The sequence below is a fragment of the Symsagittifera roscoffensis genome, chromosome 2 (genome assembly GCF_963678635.1).
Source record: "Symsagittifera roscoffensis chromosome 2, txSymRosc1.1, whole genome shotgun sequence".
Lineage (NCBI taxonomy): Eukaryota > Metazoa > Xenacoelomorpha > Acoela > Convolutidae > Symsagittifera > Symsagittifera roscoffensis.
The window spans coordinates 83,859,700-83,884,487 of NC_087063.1; the positions used below are offsets into that span (position 1 = coordinate 83,859,700).

Sequence of the window (24,788 nt, forward strand, 5' to 3'; positions counted from 1 at the left end):
TTAGACATTTCGATATTCTTCGTGAAACTAGGATAATTTGCGATGCTAGTCACGGTGGCCTAGGGGCCGTGTTAGAACAGTACAGCGCCTCCAGTTGGCACCCAATTTCGTTTGCGTCACGCTATCTTAATCCGGCCGAGAAAAAGTATTCTACAAACGAATTAGAATTACCCGCGGTTGTGCGGACTACGGAACGCTTTCGGAATTATATCTGTGGACGTTATTTTACAGTTATATCAGATCACAAGGCGTTACTTAAACTATTAAATTCTTCACCAAAAGGAAATAAAACCTTTTTTAGCCAGTTAAATCGGTGGTACGATCGTTTAGTTCCATATGATTTTAAACTTGAACGTGGACATCGGTCAAAAATGGGAATGGCAGACTATTTGTCTCGCTTTCGATCTGCAGCGGCGCCCGAGACAAGCCATTACGATGACAGTTTTACAGTAGCGAAAATAAAAAATGATAAAAGAAGCATTGGAACCTAAGGACCAGTTAAAGCCTGGGGGTCAAAAAATGAATCAAATTGGAAAAAATCCGACGTTAGAGGGCGAACGATCATGTTTCTACTCAAAAAGAAAAGTTGCATCTAATGAAATTAACAGAAAAGCAGAATATTCAAATATTGACCGTGAGAACACGCGCTTACTAGAGCGCGTGGTTTTATGCAACCGACGGTTAGCCAATCAGAATCGAGATATTTGCATACCGGCGGAAATATAAAAATTCCGAAACAACAAAATCAGACGTTGTTCTCAGTACGTAAAATCAAATTGTGGTTGTTATTTGAAAGAAAAAATCACGGAAAATTTGTCATCTACGAATTACCCAGAGAAAAGCAATCCGAAAACACCTTCCGCTATTGTTAATACCTCCACTCATTCCGGAAATGTAAATCTCAATGTAGTTTTATATAGATTTAACCAGCCGCCGAGTTTAAGCTCAGATTCTGATATAAAGATAATAGCTCCAGATAAAGTTATTCCGAAAACGACTAATTCGAAAAAACTAAACACAGTTATTTCAACCCCCCATCAGTTCCCCGGATTATCCTATCCCCTTGTGCAAAGCGATAAATGGTTTTATTCAATAGTGCCTACTGATAGTCGAGTAGTTAAAAAAATTGATTATCCTGAGATTCTGAATTTGAAATTAGTTGAAGCTAACTTGGAAAAGCACCCGATATTGAAAACAATCCGCGACGCGATACGAAACAAGGACCCACGCACCAAGGACATTAATACTAGATTGGCGCAAAATTACGCTCAACATTACAACAATTTTGCTGTGCGCGAAAACTGCTTGTGGATGGATGGTCGGCTGGCCATACCGAAGGATATGTCGTCAGCAGTGTTAAACCGATTGCATCACAACCATCATGGGCGGGACAAAAGGTTCGCGGCGGCGAAGGACGTCTGGATACCGCTCATGCAGGGGAACCTTGCGGCCACAGCCAAGTTTTGTAAAAGCTGCCTAGAAGCAGGTAAAAACCTTAAACCGGACATTCCAAAAAATGATATGGGGGAAACATATGTACCCAGGGAACCTAATGATCTGGTTTAATTAGATTTCTGGGGTCCTGTACTTTATGTAAAGGGTCGGAAGAAATATGTTCTAGTAGCAGTAGATAAGTTCTCACATTGGCCGTCGGCTTATGTCTGTTCAAGTAACAAGTCTAAAAACGTATTGAAATTCCTAAGGAAATACATAAACACACATGGGCACCTAAGGAAATTACATATGGATCAGGCCACTGGGTTCTTCTCGAATGACATACAAAACTTTTGTAATTATGAGGGCATTGAACTTATAAAATTTCCAGTTAAGGACCACCGCGCTACGGGAATGGTCGAAAGTACCATTGGCATTGGCTCGATAAAAAATTACGTTTTAACATATCTTCAGGAAAATAAGAACTAAAAATTTGGATTGATGATATCCCGTGCACTGAGCGCTTTACGATTTGTGCCGCACTCTAAAACTAAGCTAACGCCATTTGAGGCCTATCATGGAAGAGAAGCAAATACCGCTTTTCAAAATTTGACGAAAAAGCCATCATTGAAAAACCTAAATTGGAGAAATGTCATTAGCCTGAAATTATCTTGCTTAGACAAGGCAAGTGGTCCAGCCGAATTGGAACTGAATCTCGATTGGGAGAAACGTAGCGATCTCGTGTACGCCCCGGAAAGCCGCAAAACACCAAGGGTTTTGGAGGAGAACGATCTGATTGAAACGGACGTGGACCCTAAAGTCAAAGAAGTGGATCCCAAGGCTCAAGAGTTGCCTAAGGCACCAGAGTGGTTCAAGCGACATAAAACCAGTACCACGACGGTATATCAGAGGACCGGGAAAACGGATCCAAAGGACCCAAGAAGGTATAAACGTTTATCATTAAAAATTGAAAAATTGACAAAACATACGGTGCAATAGAAAAAAAGGATCGTTACTAAGGCGAAGTGGTGTTTCATTTAGATCGGCGGCTGAAGAAAGCCGAATTGAGAAGGGGACCGACGCTAACACCCCGGGTCCAAGCAAGCCTACGGGGCATAAGAGGCAAGCGGAAAAGTTGAAAGGGGACCATTTAGAAATGGAACGAGTGCGAAAAACCAATGAGAATCGGAAAACGAAGAAAAGTCAGATAGTCGAGAGCCGCGAAGACGAGAGTGACGAAGAGGAGGAGAGCAAATGGGCAGTCGTGGGGCGCGAGAGCGAAGCCGCGAAAACTGCAGCGAGCCGGGCGAACGAACCGTCGGGAACCGTCGGGAACCGTTAAAGGAAAACACCGAAAACCGTCGGTAATAAGAGAAAGCTGAGCGAGGAGGCAACGCGCAGATCAACGCGACAACGGAGAGGAGTCGACAAAAACGATGGAGTGATGATTCACCGGATCGAACACAAATGAGAAAAACAAAACTTTGGGAGAGGTTTGGCAAGCATGCCTAAAAACTCAAGTTGAAACTAAAACTGTTCAGTAAAACTAGGGAGAAATTTATGAGTTGATAAATTTTCCATCTACAATCTAAAATTTATTTGTGCTTGCCCGAATGAGATAGGGACCAGTTTGAGTTTATGTAAGTTATATGAGTTTGTTTCTTTCTGTCTGGAGACCTGCAGTCGTGACCTTGCGATATCTATTGTCCGGTACGAGCTAAAACAGAAAGGTGCAGTAAGATTTAGATTTGATACCTTACAGTTGCTTTGCAATTAAAGTTAGACGACTATTCTTTTCATTATTATACATTTCGCAACTTCAACACTTCTTTGGCACTCAAAAGTTTCTAGAAAACGCTGAGAATAACTAATTAAAAAAATTCTGACATTCTATTCGATCATATAGTTTTTTAAGAATGTAGTCCTAAAAATAACTGCATCTTAAAAGTCAACCCATTTTTCTATAAAAACAACTAGACATTGTGTATTTGAAAGTTTCAAGCGGCAAGGAGTTTGATTTTTTTAGTTTAATTTCTAGAGACGGTTTCATTCTATTTTTCGTATTTTTGGTTTTTGCAATTTATTTTTTTTTGCGATTCTGAGCGTGAATATAAGTGTGCTGAAAAATTCAGGAAATTTTCGTTTTTTGTTGACTTCTAACAAAAAACCATTAAAAATAGCTGTAACATTTGGTTTTCCTCTTTGATATCCGAACATCAGAATTCATCACAAATGTGTATCTTCTTTTGCTGATTTTGTTGAGTTTAACGACACTTTTCACGGTTCCTTTTGGTTGATTTGCTGTTGGTGTGCTTCTGTTTTCGAAATACAGCTTCGGGTTGGTGAAAACGATTTTCTGGAAAAACTTTTTTTGCCCGATCGACCTCCTTTCATTGAACAATTTCGCCGATTTGATAACAGTAAACTGTAAGGCTGGTTCGTATAACCTAACAAAATTACAAATCTGAAATTTCGATCGCCTTTTGATTCCTTGACCAAATAACTTAGTGTAAAATTATTATCAGCTAGTGAAGTTATGAGATAGTGGTTATAATTTATGCATTTTGAACAAAAATTCCAAAACAAAAAATTTAATTTTTTTCCATTAAATCTCCTGCATATACGTAATTACCGGTTCGAAATTATTTTAGAGACAGTTATCAGTAAAACAAAACTAACTATAAAGTTCGTTACATTAGCAAACACATGTGACAAAACGAGTCGTTTAGCCTACGCGTTTCTGTTATTGTACTCTGTGACAGTGGGGAACTTTATTAGAAAAATTAAATATAAACATGCAAAAAAATTTGGAAACTTTTTGTGGGAAAAGTTTCTACCTCCCTGTTTTTCTGTAAGAACAACTTTCATAATAAAAAAATCCCTATCTTGTAACATTTTCGGAGCATACTTTTAAAAGAAGTGGTAAGATTCTTATGAAAAAAATTCTAAAAAAGCAACTTTTGGTCCAGCCGGGTTAATTTAACTTTCAAAATTTAATTATGCTGAAACAATTAATCTTTCAAGTTTATTTCGCAGCGAATTTTAGGAATCTTCTCATACGCAATTCACAATGCTTATGATTAGTTTTTTTATATCTTTCTGCTTATTTGGAGCGGTGAAATTTAATTTTCGTTTTGACGAGTATTTTCTGCAACAACCAATATAAAGAAACTCAATGGGCTTTCGACTAGTTTTTGACTAGTTTTATTCCTCCAAATGAAATCCCTGTAAACTTAGGTATTTTCCTGTTAAATTTCTTCTTTTAGAATACTTGTGTAGTGCACAGTTTAAGTAGATATGTAAAATTTCTATTAAAATATCTATAAGAACATTTTTTCAATTAGAATCAATACTTGAGAAAGTAAAATGCATTTGAAAGACTTCATAGAGAAATATTTTAAAATAATTTCAGTTACTTATTAAGTTTTTCAAAATGCTTATTGCAATGTAACCGATGCAGCTTATAGTTTTGTTTATATGCAGACTACTTTCGCTCACAGATGGGAAATATATTTTTTATTTTGATTTGCAAAATAGAGATCCATTGCAGTAGAGACCGTAGCCTTGTACAATATCGCAAATCTTATTCAAAGTTGGGACAATCAAAGTTAAACATAAAAATAAAAGGTAAATAAACATAAAAAAGTATATTATTTGTCTTTCGTTTCATGAATAAGGCTTGCATGGTGGCACACTTTTTTTAATCAGTGGAAAAACGTTGTTTCAGAATGCTGAAATTCGAAATATTTTGTGTAAGTAGCTCAATTGGATATATCGAGTTTCCAGTCGATAGATTATCCGATACTTATAAGCGATACGAAACCAATTGTGATTAAACAGCTACTGCCTGTTGCCAATGAAGTAATTGTCGTCACCCTCAAAGGCGTTAAGAAATTTTTTTAAATTGTTTTTCGAGTAATCCGGGTTAAAGTTTATGGGTCAAAAAATGTTATAAAAAGCGTTATTGTTGGAGCAAAAAAATCATTAAATATTTTTTGTTTTCCTGTTACCCAGGCTATATTTACTATTTTTTAAAGTCACTGGGAACTGTAAGAATTGGATCTACCAGATTTGTGCCAGTTCTATTTTATTAGGTTTGAGTTCCCACTAGAACAAAATGATAACTTACTCGCAAAAAAAGGAGAACTAAGCGTGAGCAACCGAGGAGATATTTCATTGAAAAAAAAAAACTAGGTTCACCCAAATGAAAAAATATTCACCCATTTTCGCTCGCAACATTTGAAATTATCCAAAATTTGGAGATTTCGCGAAAAAAAAGTTTGCCTCACTTTCAGGCGCGGATCTAGGAATTTCTCGGGGGGGGGGGGCGGATTTTCAAAAAAAAAATTTTTCGAGGTCGACCAAATTGATTTTCTGAGCTCTCTCAAAACACTATAAAGACCGTAACTTGACCAAATTTTCTGCGCCGCAGACAATTTTTAGAAACCCCCCCCCCCCCCGAAATCCGCTACTGCTCACTGCTCACTTCGGTTTATGTTCTGGCCTGGAAAGGCTCAGTGACTTTCATTTTCTACTTGAACATAATCAAACCTCACACATCCGAAACATGTATAAATTTCAAAATGCAAATTCAATAGGTACAAACAGTCATTGATATGAAGAAGAGGTTACAATTGCATTATATTCAGACGATTGGCAAATTTTATTGCAATTTTTTTGGTGAGTTTTTAATTTAGAGTGTGATTCAGCAATGATATTTTTGCGAGTAGTCTCGTTTTAGGCTATTTTTGACCTTTTCTGGCTTTTTCCCATATTAACATGAGAAACCGAAAGATATGAACAGCCTGAATCGTTATTCCTACTCGAATGATTGAAACTTTGTGCTGTTGGCCAATTATTCGTTTTTACTTGAAAACGTATTCGATGACATGTGTCGGTACTGCTCGTTTAGTGTCAAATATGAGCAACTCTTGACATTTTCCGCCGGCATTAGTATCTGAAGAGAAAGAAGAAGAAGAAGCTGCTTGATCTCTCCTGGGAGATCCCCCCAAAGTGCCACTTAGACGTCCAGGAGTCCAGAGCGAGTCAAAGTTGTCTCCCGCACTTCTTCTGTTCGAGTCCGCTTTCAAAGTAGACGTTTGAACTCCTAAAATGGCTCTTTTTTCAATATTTTTTTAATCAAAACTATCCCTTTCTTAATAGACACAGTTAGAAAACTAAGTTTCACAGAATGTTTCGATCGATATATATAACTTTGTAAGCAAAACTGAAAGACAAAAAACAAATTTCCAGAAAAATTTTTTTTTCTGATTTTTTAAATATTTTTTTGCTTTACTTAGCCATAAAACGTGGCTAATATTTGAGACAAAAAAAGATTCACAAGTTAATGTAAGAAAAAAGAGCCCCTTGCCGGTTTTCACTGAAGCTACTACAATTGCGTTCAGCTTCGAGAATTTCACGGCCACTTCGGCGAAACGAGAAAAGTAGAGTCCGATTCCATAGTCGCCATAAGTGAAATTGAAGTTCGAAAATTTCCCCCTGTCCCGAATGCCTTTGATGTCTGACACCGACAAGATAGAGCCGCTGTAAAACATAGGAGTCCATTCTTCCTCATCATCACATGCAAAATAAATTGGGCTCGTCTCTTCTCTCAGAATTCGATGAACATGAACGACTTTGATTTGGTTGAAAAGATGCATGTTTGAGTTTTTCAAACTTAAATTAAACATTTTAATCACTTTTTCGAGGTTCTCTTCCTGTGTTTTATTTGTGATTTCTAGAGAAGCAATTTTTTTGTCTCTAACTGAAACTTCGGGTGGTGAAATTGTTCGGGTTTTGTCCGAAGTTTGGCTGGAAACAGGCGTGACGACTATGTATTCATTTGAGGAGTCGCCTCGATTCGATATTTGAGAACTTCTTTCGTTTCCATATTGCTCCATTTCTTTCAAAACTGTGTCCAAGTTCAACTTTTCAATTTGTGACTCGACCAAACTTACTTCATTCCGTGAGACTTCGTCTAGTTTTGAGGCCGAATTATTTCTAACTTCGTTCGTGTATTGCTGATTTAGTTCGTCGGTTAATAGCTTGATCTTTTTCTGCTGTTCTTTCATTTTTTCTCTTCCAGCTATGATTTCTTTTTTCAATTGAGTGATTAAGGACACTTGCTCTTGATAAAGACTCAACGCATGTCGCTGCCATTTTTCCACTTTTTTCTCGACCACGTTTTCTATATCTTTAATATCCATTTCTTCCAGTTCTTTGGCTTCTGGAATTAGTTTGGGTAGCTTAACCATGACAGTACAGTTGGTCCAAGAGCCTTCGTTTTTAAGTTCGTCGTACTTACTGCAGATCATGGGATCATGAAGGAAGCCTTGCTTCTCGAAGAACTCGATTGCATCATCGTCTGCGAGAACTATCAAAGGGTCCGAACTCCCTGCCAGCTTAATCACAAGCTGGACCAAAAATTGGCCGAGTTTCAATCCCCGCCAACGCCTGCGTACGCTCAGCACTGTAAGATAAGAGATTGATTCGCTGTTTAGAATTCGTTTTTCAAAAGTGATGGAAGCAAAAAGCCGGTTTTCAATTCCAATGTGGTCCAAGTTTAATCCTAGTCGTTTATCTACATTGTGGTTGCGTAACTTTTTCCTCTTATGGACTTGTTCTAGGAACTCGTCCGCTCCAACCATGTATTGTTCTTCGTCGTCACTGCTGTCGCCCTCGTCCTCGTCTGATGTCGTGTCACCCTCTGATTGGCTGTCTTCACTCTCTTCTTCGTCGCTGTACACATTGGAATACTTGCTCTTTCTGCAGTTTGGACACACCTATATGAATTACTCAATTATACAGAAAAGCTGTAGTTGTCTCGAAAAATGGTTCGGTGTGTTCAAAAGGCGTCGCATTAATAATACAACCTCAAGTAAGTTGTTACATGAGTTGAAGTATTCGACTTACGTGTCGACCGAGCCTCTCGAAAACACCGACAGTGTTCAACCCAAATCAGTGGATGAAAACTATTCTTTAGTCGAACACAACGTCGAAACAAATTTGAGCACATTTTGTTTTGGTCGAGTCGGTCTAAAAACTATTTTTCCCGGTTCCCGGTCTAACACAATCGAACACATATTACTCATTTGAGCTAAATTTCATGTTAAAAAAAACAAACTTGCAATTTATGATTACTGTCAAGAGGCTTGAAACAAACATTTATCTTTGCAAGGTCTTTGCAAATCAACCATTGTCACAATTTGCTCCATAAAAAATAGAAGAAATTCGAGACTGATTAGGGCAAACATCATGCTCGGAGGCCCAAAAATCCGAATTTTGAAAAAGAATAGTTTTGTTTTGGGACGAGTTGGTCGTATTATGTCATAATTATGTTGAACAGGGACGTCCACATTTTGGCTCGGTCGAAACATAGTTTGCTTTTTTCGAACAAAAACGCGGTTTTTTGTCGATTTAATCAAAACTTGAGTCGAACATTTTATAAGGCTAGAAGTTACAATGGAAAAGAGCTCAAAAGGACGGCTGTTGTTGCTGATTTTACTTCTTAGTATGATTATGTTCCTTAAATTGCTTGGTTTTATCCCAGAAACTAAGGTGACTGATAAAATGTTTCTTTGTTACGGATAATTCTACTTAGTTACAAATAAGATATGTTTAAAAAGTGAATTAATCTCTAAATTAAAACATTAAAAAGTGAGCGGTCATTCTCTCCGTCGGAGAGAATGAAGATAACAAGGTCAAATCTAAATTAACCAGTTAAGATACTTTAAGACTAATTAAATGAAATAAGACGAATGGTAAGATTCGCAACATTCCCCTTAGTGGGAAAAAAAATTAAAGTACTAAGCGCCATGATACATAACATGTTATCTAACCCTTTTTCTCCCTCTCGAGAAGTCCAACAAGGATTGAAAATTAAATACTGCACGATATAACAAATGAAATTTTAGTGCTCCAAAGGAATGACTGAATTAGAAAGAATGATATAATTCCTAATTCCGGCGGATTATAATCCCTAGTTATAAATAGGTAAACTCTAACTGCGCTGAAACGAAATACTAGTACGATTAAAAATGACTAAATGCGAGTTTTCAAGTTTTTGATTGAGTTTAGCTGTCCCCTTCCATGAATTTTTCTAGCTCGGCGTTAAAAATTTCACTGTCTAAGTCGATGTGGTTGTCGAAACTATTCACCGCATCTCTCAGGGATTCGTCAGTAGAGGCGATGGAGAATTTATCAGGAGATGGAGGGTACGCTGGGCCCGGTGCACGGTCCTCCGGTAGAGTGTCGCAAATGTGGGTCTGGTTATCCGAGGGATTCTCTCTGAAGGTTTGTGTAGGGGAGCCCGAACTGTCACCCTCGTCCAGAGATATAGGGTTATTAGTGGAGCCTGGTTTTCGAACTCGCCTATAATATCTATGTAATATCGCTTACCATAGAATTGTGGGGGACCAACATTTGGACTTGAACGTCTTAATTTAAATTCATTGCCGGTGATAGTAATTTCCTTAGGATGTCTTTCCTCACTAGTTGCAATTTCGTCAGAGGAGTCCTCTATCTCAAAGACTGGAAATTCGACCGGGTTTTCTCCTTCCAATGCTTTTGTTGAATCCGAAGGAGTGTTTGGGCCCTCTGTTGTCGTAGCGGTAGAAGATTCGCCAGGTGGGTGTGAGGTAGTTTGAGGTGCTGGCTTTATACTAATTGGGCATTCCGCTGTATCTGTAGATTGAAGTTGTTCGTCTAAAATCTCAGATTTTATATTAGTTTGATATGTTTGAGGATCTAATGATGGGGTAGATTCTTCGTTAAAAATGAGGTTATCTGAAATGAAGCGTTTTTTATCATTTCTCTGCATGGAAAACCTCCCGCAATCCATTCCCAATCACTAATGTCTGACGTATCCGACGGAATGAACAAGGATTCATCACCTGCTAAGTATCCTGTGTTCGAAGTTGAGGCTTTATTTCGGTTTCGCTTCGATTTATTGAATTTAGTAGGCTGTTTCGTTCCTCTAGATCTGGTGGTGACCGGGGTGAAAGACTCTGTGTGTCGTCCTGTCTTAGTGTCTGGTTTCCGCGTCTTTTTTGTCTTCAATTTGTTTGTCTTTCTTGGACCTACTTGTAAATCACTGTTAGAAAAAGAGGGAAAAGAGATATTTCTTTTGAATGAACGGATTGTAGAGGATTTAGACTTTGGGATGGCGATGTCCGATTTTCTAATGATTTTTCCGTCGGATAGTTCAACCGTGGATTTTGTTGAGTTTATTATTTTCTGACCTAGTTGTTTATAGAAGGGATTTTCATTTATACTTCCGTTGGTTTTTCGTAGTAAATTAGCTTTAAACGGACTGTTTAAGGACACTCGGGAAGATGAAGGTTTTGAGGTTGTAGAAAGGTCTGAGTCGTAACCTTTCTCCAATGGTGACTGGTTCTTTTTCGGTACAAGAAAGTCTTTGTATCCGTCCTCTATCCGATCGTCAGCGTTCCAGTCAAGGGCCCTTTTTCTGCTTAAGATCGACTTGCTTTTGTCTAAAAATCCACCGGATAATTTACTAGATGCCAATTGCTTCCAGATCGTGTTCGGTTTTCTATTAAACGTTGAACGGTGAGCATTTTATTTTTGATTGAAAGGAAGATCGTAAAATCCAAATGATTTTCGAAATGGCAGTTTGTAATGTAGGTTTTTGTTGTTCTAAAGACATTGCTAATAATTTGATTTTTACAGTATGAACAAGTTTTTCTACAAGACCGTTAGAACGATGGTCCCCAACTGTACAAAATATTAATTTGATATTAAGAGAATTACAAAATAATTTAAAATCCTGACTAGTAAAACAGGATGCATGGTCAACACGAATAGAGCTAGGAATCCCAAGGAGATAAACATAATCTTGAAGGAATTCGATTACCGTGTTTGATGACGTTGAAGATGTAATTTTTGCTGATGGGAATTTTGAAAACCGATCTATACATATTAAGATGTATTTATTGTTTCCCCAGTTGTTATCTAATGGGCCGGCAAAATCAAGGTTTAATTCCTCATTAGGTTCAAATAAAGCGGGAAGTTCGCTAATTTGTGTAGTTGGTATGATGCTTTTTATATTCTTACCGGTTTGGTTGCATTGTGTGCAATTAATCCCGTGGAAGTAAGTTTGCCGGTTTATATGTGGCCACCAAATATATTGTGCCAGGTATTTCATACCGAATTGGCCAGGGTGAGATTCATGTAAAGTTTTTAAAACGGCGTTTCTAAGTGTAAACGGAATAACCAATTTTCCATCCATATATAATTGTCCGTCGGATTCATGAAGGTCTTTCGAAAATTGGTGTAAGTAACGGGAATTCGCGTTGATGTTTTCTAGTTTTTTCTGTAAAGCCTTCACAATTGGGTTTAACATCTCCTCATCTTCCGTTAATAAAGCAAACACCTTTGCATTGAATAATGTATTTAAATCCAAAGGTCTTTCAGGTAACTTGAGGTTTTCTCGAAATTTAGTTACTAACTTTTTGTGCTCTGAGGAAATTTGGAAATCAATAGAGACCTGTATCCCGGAAGTGGAAGGATTTACTACAATTTGGTTATTTGACATATTTACACTATTTATAAGTTTGAGATCCGAAGGATTACTAATTAAGCTACTGTTAAGAATTAAAAAACAAATAAAGGCTGAATTTGATAGAAAGATTTTAGTAGAATCGGTGCTTGAGAAATCCGAGGGAATACATTTAGAGTTACAAAATTCTGTTCTATAGTGTTTTTGATTGCAGATTGAGATGAAAGAATTGACGAAATTCAATGCTGTAATTTTTACGTGATTTCGTAATTTCGTGTACTGGGAATTTTCCGAAATTGAATTAATTGAATTACGTAATGGATTTTCATTATCCAAAGGATTGAGTGCATTATATATTTTTTTGGTAGTTGCAACTCCGAATTATTCGTCGTAATGTGATGGGGGAATTGCTTTACCCGAAAGAGTTATTGAAATTAAGTCGGTAAAACCCATATCTTTTCCCGCTAAATGCTTGATAGTAAAATTGAATGGTAGAAGACGATCTACCCATCTTGTCAATCGGCTATGGTACGTTTTATTTCCGTGATTAGGTGACAAAGCGGAAAAAAGAGCTTTGTGGTCGGTAATAATTTCGATTTCGGAGCCGTAGAGATAATTTTTGTAATGTTCCACCGCCCATACAATTCCTAATAACTCTAATTCGTTTGTTGAATATTTGGATTCAAGAGGATTTTAAAATCTTGAAGCAAATGACACTGTTTTCCAAACGTTCTCATGGAGTTGTTCAAGGGATGCACCTAACCCATTATGTGAAGCATCGGTTTTTACTCTCGTGGGCTTTTTTACGTCGAAGTGGGTGTTTTCAGTAAGATTTACTAGTTCTGATTTAATGTTATCGGATGCTTTTGAATGCTTCCAAAGGAAAATTGACTTCTTGTTTAAAAGAAGTCTAAGCGGGCTTCCGAGGGATGCTAAATTTGGTACAAATTTAATGTACTGATTAGTTGACCCGAAGAATGATCTTAATTCTTTTATATTCTTTGGAATTGGAATATCTTTGATTGCCTTGGTTTTATCGAATAGTGGGGCGATTCCGGATTTCGATATTTTAAAGCCGAGCCATTTGATTTCTTTTTGGAAGAACTTGCATTTCGACCATTTAACTGCGAAACTGTAACTATCTAGCGTTGATAAAATTTTATAAACAATTTTCTTGTGATTGTTAAAACTTCCTTTGGAAGCGACTAATATGTCGTCAAGGTAACAATTTGTAAAAGGAATATTTCCCAGAGTTGAGTCGATGACTCTTTGAAACTCGTTTGGCATATCGCCGAGTCCGTAAAAACCGGTTAAAAATTGATAAGTGCCTGTTATATCTCCGCCAACTAGGCTAAAATTGCATTGGCTGCTAGTAAAATTGTCTAGCGAGAGTTGACTATATGCATTCTTTAGGTCTAGATTTGTAAACCATACTTCTCCGGCGGAATTATTTGAAATTTGAGCCGCTACGTTATCCACTAATTCGTGTATATTGGGAATCTGATATTTGTTCTTGTAAATTTGTTTGTTGATAAATTTTGAATCTAGAGCTAGCTTTATCGATTTGTCTTTTTTACAAGTGATAACTATCGGACTAATAAATCTATCCTCGTCACAGTTTTCTAATTTTTTGATGTGTCCTTTGGATTTAAGTCTGTATAATTCTGATTTTACTGAATCGAGTAAGTGTAAAGGGACCCTCCTGCCTTTTAGTTGAATTGGCTTTAGTGGTTCGTGAAAGTGTGTTATTTTTGTTTGATTTTTTATTTTTCCAATCCGAAGGAATAATTGTTTGAAGGTTTTGGAAATCATTTCTATTTCATTATCTATGTCAAGTGAGGTAACTGAATTGATAGACTTACAAGTTCTCTTGTTTGTGAGTGTTGTGTATTGTTTTTGTGAAACTTCGATTCCGACTTTTGGTAAATTGAAGTTTCCTAAGATGTTTCTTTCATGACCTTGAGTTAAGAAGAAGTGGCATTCCTTGTGAGACCATCCATTTGAAAAAATTGGGACAATTACGTTTCCAGTGATGATTATTGCATTGTTCGTAAATCCGCAATAGAGTTCTTTAGTCGCTTTATCCACTGGATATATTTTCACATAAGGGTCTCGTAACTTCAACTCGTGTAACACATTCTGTTTAAGGAAGCTTACAGGGCTTGCTGAATCCACCTGTATATTGAGAATTACTTGGTTTTCATTTCCTAAGCCGACATTTAGTAGTTTCTTCAGTTCCTTTCCTTGATCGTCGTAGATAGTTGTTACGTTTAATACAGAGTAATCATGGTTATCGCTCTGTCCGGACTCCGACCATGCGTTGATTACTCCACAGCATTCTCTATTAGCGTGGTCGATATGTACATCCGGTTGTTCCGAAGGATAATTATGATCTGTATTATTTACAATTTGACTATCCACAATATTTACATTTTTACGGCGTGATTTACAGAGTCTAGTAAAATGTCCTCGATATTTACAAGTCGTACAAGTCGTACCTTTAGCGGCGCAAACCGCTAGATGTCCTTTTGTAAAATTTCCGCCGCATTTCATTTATGTGTTAGTTCTTTCGATGTTTAGGGTGGGTTCTCTTTTTACATTAAAATGATTAAAAGATTTGTTGGAAAAATATCCGTTGGATTTAAAAGTACTCGTCATTTTGATGTGGTTTGTTATTCCTTTTTCGTCAATCAGGGCTACATTTGAGGCTTCTAGTGGAGGTAGGGTTTCCGTGAGAAGTTTCCGTTGGATGTCCGAGTTCTTCATGTTATTGATAAAAATATCTCGAATCCATTCATCTTCTCCTGTGGGAATGTTACATCTTTTCGCCATTTCTGCAAGTGCCCCCCAAAACTGTTCTAATAATTTTCTGTCCCGCTGTTTTCTGTTTAAAAGCTTGAGTCTTTCGAAGGTTTTGTTTGTCTTTCTCACAAAAGCTACGGACAAATTTTCCCAAAATTCTTTGAAAGAAATTTGTAGAACTTTAACTCTCGTGAACTTTTGGCCGAATATTTTCTTTCCTTCGTTTCCGAGGGCTAGATAGAGTATAGATCTGAGTTTTTTGTCCGCCTCTTCAAGTCTCATGCCGATGAATTTCTTGGTTTCTGACTTTATGGAGGCCATTTCTTCATCATCGAATCTCTTTTGTTCTCGAATATTCCTCTCGATCCTAGTCGTTTATCTACATTGTGGTTGCGTAACTTTTTCCTCTTATGGACTTGTTCTAGGAACTCGTCCGCTCCAACCATGTATTGTTCTTCGTCGTCACTGCTGTCGCCCTCGTCCTCATCTGATGTCGTGACACCCTCTGATTGGCTGTCTTCACTCTCTTCTTCGTCGCTGTACACATTGGAATACTTGCTCTTTCTGCAGTTTGGACACACCTATATGAATTACTCAATTATACAGAAAAGCTGTAGTTGTCTCGAAAAATGGTTCGGTGTGTTCAAAAGGCGTCGCATTAATAATACAGCCTCAAGTAAGTTGTTACATGAGTTGAAGTATTCGACTTACGTGTCGACCGAGCCTCTCGAAAACACCGACAGTGTTCAACCCAAATCAGTGGATGAAAATTATTCTTTAGTCGAACACAACGTCGAAACAAATTTGAGCACATTTTGTTTTGGTCGAGTCGGTCTAAAAACTATTTTTCCCGGTTCCCGGTCTAACACAATCGAACACATATTACTCATTTGAGCTAAATTTCATGTTAAAAAAAACAAACTTGCAATTTATGATTACTGTCAAGAGGCTTGAAACAAACATTTATCTTTGCAAGGTCTTTGCAACTCAACCATTGTCACAATTTGCTCCATAAAAAGTAGAAATTCGAGACTGATTAGGGCAAACATCATGCTCGGAGGCCCAAAAATCCGAATTTTGAAAAAGAATAGTTTTGTTTTGGGACGAGTTGGTCGTATTATGTCATAATTATGTTGAACAGGGACGTCCACATTTTGGCTCGGTCGAAACATAGTTTGCTTTTTTCGAACAAAAACGCGGTTTTTTGTCGATTTAATCAAAACTTGAGTCGAACATTTTATAAGGCTAGAAGTTACAATGGAAAAGAGCTCAAAAGGACGGCTGTTGTTGCTGATTTTACTTCTTAGTATGATTATGTTCCTTAAATTGCTTGGTTTTATCCCAGAAACTAAGGTAACTGATAAAATGTTTCTTTGTTACGGATAATTCTACTTAGTTACAAATAAGATATGTTTAAAAAGTGAATTAATCTCTAAATTAAAAAATTAAAAAGTGAGCGGTCATTCTCTCCGTCGGAGAGAATGAAGATAACAAGGTCAAATCTAAATTAACCAGTTAAGATACTTTAAGACTAATTAAATGAAATAAGACGAATGGTAAGATTCGCAACAGTGACATACCTGTTGAGCGGCCTCTTCCTCCTCTTCCGTGTATTCTACTTGGTGCCATCCGCTGCCACATCCATCCACTTTTGGAACCTCAGTACTTTCATCTTTTCTTCGACTGTCCGCATCATCTGGGATCGCCTCTGGATGTTGACTACTCCTCGAACTACCAGCGACTGTCAGTGGATCCCTGTCTCCTTCTGCATTATCTTTTTGCCGAATCCGAGTTTTGGAATCTCCAGGTCCGGGATTCGATCTTTCTACGGTAGCACTAAAAAAGCCGGCCTGCAAACCTGTGTCACCCTTAGCTCCTCCGATGTTTGCACCATTCGACAAGTCCACAGAGTAGTCACTGTCGACTCCCATAGCGGTGGAGAAGGGACTGGCGACAGACGAGGAGCTGCAGACGGTGTTGGACTCCCCCAGAGTGATGTGTTCGAGGCGGCTGCGGGCTCCATAGCGGAAACAGACGTCCTCAAGTGCCTCTTCTGGCGACATCACTAACATCAGAGTCCTAGCAAAAAATAGAAAACAAGTACAAGTTGTCTCACCTATTCATTGTCTAATTCATCAATTTATGTCTAATTCATTTACTTCTCTAATTCACCAATGTATGTCTAATTCATTCATTTGTCTATTTTCCAACTTTCCCACCCATATTGACCAACTAGATATTGAAATCGATTTGTAAGAAGATAAGATACTGCAAAGAAATTAATTTACGATAGCCCATTTAGATACGTAAATCGATTTAGAATGGATTAAATGGATTTTTAAGGTCGATGAAAAATCGATTTAAATCGATTCAAATGGATTTTTACAGGGTAGTGAAAAGTATCAAAATCTCAACAAAATCGATTTAAATCATTTTTTGGGATCAAAAAAGATCAAACTATTAGCCTAAAAAGTCCATTTTAAATCGATTAAATTCAAATTTTAAGTTTTTTAAAGTCAGTTATTATAATTTTTCGCGTTATCCAATGGTACTGGAAATTGACATTTAGTCTATTTGCCACATCTTATGCATTTTGCATGCAACTCAAATTAGTGCAACTTAAATGAATGGATACACCGTAAAATAGATGTTTTTATCTATAACTAGTTGGGGGAAACGGTAAAAGCTTAATTTTTATGCCCTCGACACTTGCCAGCGATATAGTTGAAGGCAACTTTGTTTAACAACACTGAAATTAATCATTTCATTCTTAGTTGAGAAAAATAATTAAAAATTATTACTTAGTAATTTAGACAAAAAAAACACTTCAGAAAAAAACAACAAGATATTTAGCCATGTTAAACTAGAGCGCTTAGAAGAAGTGAACCATCACTTTTAATGTCATCAAAATTCTGAAAAGCCCTAAAGATAAACACATTTTTGGATTTAGGCGTATGTTCTCCGAACAAAATCATGTTTTTTCTTCGAGAATCATGTAATAAAACCTCGTATGCGGGGCTCAATCAAAAATCGCACTGAAGCTCATTTACTCATAATTAAAACTGCATTGAAAAAATGTTTGATTTTCCAGCACTTTGCAGCTCATAGAAATTTTTCATTCTGAGAACCTTATGCAAGCTATAATGGCTAATAAAAATTACAGTAAAACATGATGAAAAAATGTGTTCAGAATATTTCATTTGTTTAATAAACGAAAACAACAAATTGAAGAAAAATTAAAGTTCAGAAAAATTCATATGAAAAAATATCTCCATAGAATTGCACCAATAAAATATAAGCCCCTTGTTTCTTAATTTTCCATTCTCAATGTGCAATTTCCTCGACCACGTTTTAAAATACGAGCGCAACTTTATGAAAAAATTGGAATAGTCCTGAAAATCTTCAGAAGATGCCACTCGAAGAGAAAAATCGCCAACTCAGTAGAAAAACCTTGATCGCTCGAAACAAAATGAATCAAGTTGGCCTTTTTTACGCCCCTTTCAATTTTTTTGAGGTTACTGAGGCTTTCTGAACAGTTTATTTCAGTTTCAGTTTTCTGAACAGACCAGCTCGTTTTTTGTTTGCTGATACCATTGTTTAATGATCTATGAATACATTTTGTCAGGGTGAACAAACCGACCTTCGGAAGCACTTTTTGTTCCGACCATTGAAAATGGGGAAGAAATTTGTACCCGGGTGTGTTTTAGTTTTTTTCATTTTTTCTTTTTTGCTGTGTTTTGCTTTCTACGCAAAATCAGCTACCGCACATAATCATTGGAGCGAGTTGAGTGATGTATCAAAATACAGGCCTTTCATTCGTCGTAATTCGAACAGCATTAGAAACTTTCCAAAAAAATTCTTTGTATCGAGAAAAACAGTTTTGATTTTTTTTTCGTATAACTTTGAGCGGGTAATGCGAGCGAGCAGGCTCACAATAGCTTAATTTTGCTTAACTTAAGCCGTAAAAGTTTTTATTTTATTTTTTGGAGTGTTTTGGCGCCAAAAAAAGTCAAAATTTCAAAAAAAAAATTGCAAAAAAATTGAAAAAAAATTTTGAAAATTTTAAAAAATATTTTAATGATTTTTTTTATTTTTCTAGTCATTTGTTACAAAAACTGTTATTCGTTTTGCTTATTTTGCTATGAATTTTGAAGTTACAATTTTATTTCAGATCTTTTATCACACCACGCAGAAAAAGCCACACATAATTCAATTTTTTTTTCTGTTTTTTTTTAAGACTATGGTCGGTATTTTCTGTGCTATTTGCACAGTAACCGGCTATCCTTGTTTCTTTTATATTTTTATTGCAAAAAGGCTCTTTTTTTCCGTTTCGCCAAAAGCGTCAATTACGTCGAAATGTGTTTATCATGGCCTAATTAGTCAGTATGCCACTTTCTGTAATAATCGGACAATATGAGCAGTAAGTTTATCAGGAAAATTTTGCAGGCTAGGAAAAAATAAAAAATCCGCAAATTTTTCTAAGAATCGAACAATGTGAATAGAAATTGCTTGTGAACAATGTGAACAAAAATTACGAAAAAGTTGGCGGGGGGAAGGAAAAAGGCCCACGAAAAACAACGAAGTTCAGTCTGATTTCGTTGGGTTGGACATTTGCCCAAATTTTTTCTTTTCTTATCGGACTTCAAATTGGATTTTCTGAAGCTGCGGTTTGGTATTACAAATATCTGTTCAAAATCTGTGCACTATCTGGTCCCCTTGTCTCAAAATTGACACGTGAGTTTATTACGATCTCGCATAGTCTATGTATGCAACCTCGTTATATCAAAACTAGCACCCAAAAAATGGTGTTAGTTTGTTGGAGGGGAAGAGAGAGAAGGAATGGTAGAAAAGTCGGTATTTTACACTCCCCCCCCCCCCCCCCCCCCCCACCGACCCACCTTAGCCAATATCGGCTCATATTTTTCTATTTTATGTGCTATTACGGCTAAATGCGTGATGTTAAGTTGTCAAGAATGAAGATCAAATCTGTTCAAAGTTTTTAGTTTGTTCACCATCCCAAGTTTCATTGCATTCTGACAACCATAAATAAGCTTTTCAAAAATGAATTTGAAAGGGGGAACTGGAAAAGAGCCCTGGAAATGAGCAGGAACAGTATAGTTTTGTTCACCTGGCTCCCTTGGAACAGACAGTGGAGTAGAGTAGTTCTGGGGTGATGTTGGGCAGACATGTGTTGTACAGTGCGACCAGGGCGTGTAGAGTGTCCCTCCATTCTGACACGCTACTCTTGCTCCCAACTGCTCCAGATGCACCTTCTGCTGGTCTGTAAAATACATTTTTGGGCTCTATTTCCTGTTTTTACAAATCAATCGAGCAGAAAATGTTGTCACAGTTGAAAGAGTATAGTCATGCCAAATACTCAAAATTATTGAGAATCATAAGATGTTAGGATAGTTCTCAATCAGCAATGTGCCGGAAGGGGAGGGGGAGGGGGCTCTTTTTCACTTTCCCCTCACCTGTCAAAATTTCTATTTTTATATTTGTTTTAGGTGTGATCATCGCTATAAACCGCCCCCTCCATTAATTTCGGTTGCCAAATTTTTCAGCTGGCCAACATTATAAGATTTCTAAATATAATTAAATTTGAGGGGGCTCCAAAACGTCATTTTTTTGCTTATTGTTTCAAAAACAGTGTCCTAATAGTATTTTTGGAGAGCCCTGAAAATCAAATTGTTCGACCCAAAAAAACCAACCGTAGAATAATTTCTGCTCACGCCACTATTCTAAATAAAACCAATATAACCGTTACAGAAAGGATAACCGTGATTTTTTTTCGGCGAAATAAATATATGCAACTTTAAAATATCTGTTTTCTCTTTAGGCAAGATTTATTTTGATTGAAAAAAAAAGTTTTTTAATGTAAACAGGATTTCTTCAAACATTTCTTTCCACCACTATGGTTCCCAATAAAGAATAACCACTAAAGAGTGCGCTTTTTCTTATTCTTTACGAGTTACGATTTTGAAACCTTTCGCATTAAGGCTCATCCATTTTTGAAAGGGGTTTGTGATCTATTTATAGACATTCATAAAACCTAGTAGTAGACATGGAAAAAAGAACGAAAACTACCTGAATTTGGATGAACGCAGCACTCTTCTGAAATCGACCGACACACATTCCGCAACTGTTTCTCTCCCACTGCCCCTGTGTTTAAATGTATGACACCCCAAACTGTCGACGCCAGGAACACTCAAAACTGCCCCCATTTCAAGATAATCGAATCAACGTTAAAAGTCAATTAATAAACAAGAAAACTCAATTGAAAAACAACCAGAAAAAGTTAACGTCATTTTTCACAAATGAAGGTTAATATTTTGGATTAAACACTAAAGATACACACAAGATGCACAAAACTAACCACGTAGAACAAAAAACATACAGGTGATCAGTTTATATGTGGCTCAAATATATATTTTTGCAAAAACAGCATATGTATAAAGTGACGTGAAAACACATACGTTGTGTGTCAGCGCTTTAAAAATAAAAACGCACGTGTGAACTTCAAATGTGTCGTGAGCTAAATCATATCAATAAAGACATTTTTGTTATTGGGGTTAAACATTTCTTTCCACAAGAAGGCTCTTTTTCCTCCACCCCCTTTCCACTTCACACAGCATCATTTGGCTCTTTTTCCTTTTCCCCCCACCTGCAAATTTTTACATGTAAATTTGTTGACCACATTGTCCGATTGTTATGAAAATTTACATACAGACTAATAAAGCCACGACAAACATATTTGGTCTTCATACTCAACCTCGTAAAACCACTCGTTATACACTAATAAATTGAAGCTCGTGTGAGGTGGGGGGAAAAAGGAAAAAGAGCCCCAAAATTGTTTAGAAACATTCGAAACAGGCAGAACAAATTGGGGCTCTATTTTCTTGCCCCCCCCCAACACCTGCAAAGTTTTCAGAGTAATTTTTCTGTTCAAATTGTTGGATTGTTATGAAATTTTGCAAACGGACTAAGGCTATGACAAACATATTTAGTCTTCTTAATTAACCTTGTAAAACTACTCGTTACACCATAAAATCGATGCTTATGTGAGGGAAGAGGGAGGAAAAGGAGCCCAAATTGCAACTTATAGGCAAATTGTGGGTTCTTTCCCAATATAACCCCCCCCCCCCCCCCCAACGTTCCGAACGATAAATCATACTTACAATTTTGTGGATCCGATAACTGGGGCTCATACCCAAACAATTGAAAGTCTTTGGCGAGACGCAAAGGCAAAAAAAAAAACAAAAAAATGTACGGAACAGAAAGAAGTATGATTGTTTCATACCTAGCGAAATTCTTGTTTCACAAATATTGCAAAAACAAAAAATTGGAAGTGTTCCAAAAATAATGAGAAATATTGGTCAATTCCACAAACATATTAGTGATGCGGATATGTAATCAAAAATTATTTGATCTACCTATTAGTATAATTAGAAACCTTTGGGGGCTATAATAGGAAAGGATGGGGGGTCTATAATAGGAAAGGTTTGGGGGGCTATAATTTTTTTGATACTAGGCTGGGGGGCTATAATGGGAAAGACCAAAACTGTGAACCCTTTTAATTGTCTTTTAAGCAAAATTTCTCAACTTTCCTTCATATTCAAACTTTGTTTAAGAAGAATTACTGGCTCTTTTCCTTTTTCGCCCCACATTTAAAAATAGTTTTGGAAAAAACCATTTTCACCTAAAGTCATAAAGCAACTTTAATTTCACGCGGTCATAATGTGAGCTGAAATAACACATGAAGCAACTTTAAAAAATGGAAAATATGAAGTGAGAGTGCAAAAGAGCCAAACTACAGAACATTTGCTTGATGCGATAAAATCAACGTTTCCGCACACTTTTATTCTTCATACGTTGTAACAAACAAGACGCTCGTATATCAGAGCAAAGCCCTGAATTTCCGACTGTCCTTTAATTAACTAGCCTTAATTCAATTTGGAACAATTTTGCTGTGCGGGATAATTCACCACGCATAAATAATTCGCGTTACGCTCGCAGCATTATGAATAAACTCTTCAAAGAGCGCATAATTTATTCCACAACATGGCCAATTTGGCAATTTTAATTCCCTAGAACTCTACAAAAACATTGAAGGTAAAATATCTTCTTACACTTGAACTCAAGAAGTCGATATTTTCAACGGGGTTTAAAAAATTTTTGTTGAAAACTAGTATTTCGATCGGCGAAAATTGACTGAATAAATAAAAAAAACACCGAGCATAAATATTCCGTTGTTTTTTTTGAAAATCGGAACAAAAACAACGGGTTTAGTCTAGACACGGTTGTTCCAGTTTCTTACCCAATGAAAATTATAATTCATTAAGGCGTGCTATTAAAACTTTTGGCTCTTTTCTACTCATCCCACCTTTCAAAATATATCAAGTTCTATGTTTGTGTTAGGTTTTTTTGTGGCTAAATGCGTGATATTACGGAAAAACCAAACGTTTAATTTGCTAACTATGCATACTGATGGGTTCACGTAAGTGTTAGTTGATGAAGACAATCGCCGAAAAGAGTAATAATACAAGTTGTGGAATGAAGACAAAAGATGAGCCCTTTTGCAACCCCTTTCCTCAACACGACTTTTGACTTTCAATTTTTTTTTCCACTTTTTTCATAATAAATACTTATAAATACTTATAATCAAAAAATACTTTTTTAATTCTACACAATCTTCCTTCCCCTATGGTACCTACTTAAGAATCTCCACCCTATAAATAAACACAGTAAAATAGCACTGAGCTTTCTATTGAGAAATCTAATTTTCCTGCATTCTGATTGGTCCAAAAAATCGACCAATTTGATCTACTTCACAATCTCAACCCTTTCTTAAGGGGGGGGGGGGGTTGTTAAGTAAGTGGACCCAAAAAACTGCTAGTAAGAAATCGCAGCTGGGCCGAAAAAACGAAAAAAGCATAACGTTTTAAGGTGAATATGATTGTTGTTGCGGGAGCCTAAAATTGAAAAATCATCAGTGTAGAAGAATAGTATTCGAAAGAATGACTTCATAAATGAGGTCGAGTTGTTTTTTGTTTTTAGGCAAGTTTCGACTTTCAACAAAATTTGACGGAATTAATCAAAAATTCCTGAAAAACTTTGATGCCTCAAAATTCAAAAAAAATATTGAATTGTAGTTAGGGTTTAAAAAAATTGAATTTGGCCAAAAAACGATAATTATTGCGCGCAAAGTTTTCAACTGTCTTTTAACGTGTAAGCGGCCAAAAAACGAACAACTGATGCGCGCAAAATTTTCAGTTTTTGTTAACGTGTAAGTTTGCAGGCAGTTAGTGTGTAAGCGGCGTAATAATCTGACTATGACTCAAATGAAAAAAAGTTTGAGGCAAACTGTTTGCTCTCATTAAAATGTTGCCGGACGCAAAACCCGGCACTCTGTAATTTACATGAGCAATGATACGAGTAATTTTTTTAACAAGAGATTTATTTCTTTCTAACCTCGTAAAGGAATAGTGGTTTGGCTTTTCATAGCTAGTTTTCGTGTTACTGTTCCGACTTTCAATTAAAGTTAGGAATATAAATATCTCGCCATTAGAAAGATTTATTCTTGCCAAAATAAGCTTGTTTTTTTGTCGGTTGATTGGCTTCACAAGTTGATATGTTTGAAATGAGACAATTTGAAAATGTGCAAAATTGCAACACATTTGAACTCTGTGATTGAAGAAAAATTGAAAAATTGAAAAATCTTCAGAAATGTTGCAATATCTTTGCTTGCAAAACGGAGGGATTTTATAAAACTGCCTGCAAGTTATTGATCCATGGCTACAAAATGGGAATATTTTTCACCCGTGAATTTTTTGTTTTTCACCTGTTAATTTCAATGTGAATAATGATTGTTGTTTCTTAAAGTAAAAAATCTACTGTGTAGAAAAATCGTATACAAAAAACAACATAATAATTGAGGTCGAGAGTTGTGTTTGTTTTTAGGCAAGTTCCGACTTCCAAGGAATTTTGACGGGGTCGAAAATAAAATGAGAAAAAAATTTGTTTCGTTTTTTTTTCC

General features: G+C 36.6%; 2 protein-coding genes across 2 annotated transcripts; both read right to left on the bottom strand.

Moving 5' to 3' along the window:
* Window positions 1-5,973: 5,973 nt before the first annotated feature.
* Window positions 5,974-14,782, bottom strand: LOC134840028 (uncharacterized). The gene is made up of 4 exons (XM_063855655.1): window positions 14,602-14,782; window positions 13,973-14,343; window positions 6,806-8,216; window positions 5,974-6,541 (listed from the first exon to the last, which is right to left on the bottom strand). The coding sequence occupies exons 1-4, from the start codon at window positions 14,780-14,782 to the stop codon at window positions 6,300-6,302; spliced, it is 2,205 nt and encodes a 734-aa protein (XP_063711725.1). The 3' UTR covers window positions 5,974-6,299.
* Window positions 14,783-15,060: 278 nt separating this feature from the next.
* Window positions 15,061-21,228, bottom strand: LOC134840029 (uncharacterized). Its single transcript, XM_063855656.1, has 4 exons — window positions 20,840-21,228; window positions 19,881-20,033; window positions 16,333-16,831; window positions 15,061-15,333 (listed from the first exon to the last, which is right to left on the bottom strand). The coding sequence occupies exons 1-4, from the start codon at window positions 20,974-20,976 to the stop codon at window positions 15,061-15,063; spliced, it is 1,062 nt and encodes a 353-aa protein (XP_063711726.1). The 5' UTR covers window positions 20,977-21,228.
* Between the last annotated feature and the right edge of the window lie 3,560 nt (window positions 21,229-24,788).

Excerpts from the sequence above, each read along its gene's own strand:
- LOC134840028 (XM_063855655.1), bottom strand. The coding sequence starts at position 14,782 with ATGGCGAAAAGATGTAACATTCCCACAGGAGAAGATGAATGGATTCGA. Across the intron at positions 14,344-14,601 it reads AAACCACATCAAAATGACGA|ATCATAATTATCCTTCGGAA; the intron begins GTACTTTTAAAT and ends TAAATAATACAG. Across the intron at positions 6,542-6,805 it reads AGTAGCTTCAGTGAAAACCG|GAGTTCAAACGTCTACTTTG; the intron begins GCAAGGGGCTCT and ends GAGCCATTTTAG.
- LOC134840029 (XM_063855656.1), bottom strand. The coding sequence starts at position 20,976 with ATGGGGGCAGTTTTGAGTGTTCCTGGCGTCGACAGTTTGGGGTGTCAT. Across the intron at positions 20,034-20,839 it reads CTGCGTTCATCCAAATTCAG|ACCAGCAGAAGGTGCATCTG; the intron begins GTAGTTTTCGTT and ends TGTATTTTACAG. Across the intron at positions 16,832-19,880 it reads GTCTGTTCCAAGGGAGCCAG|GACTCTGATGTTAGTGATGT; the intron begins GTGAACAAAACT and ends ATTTTTTGCTAG.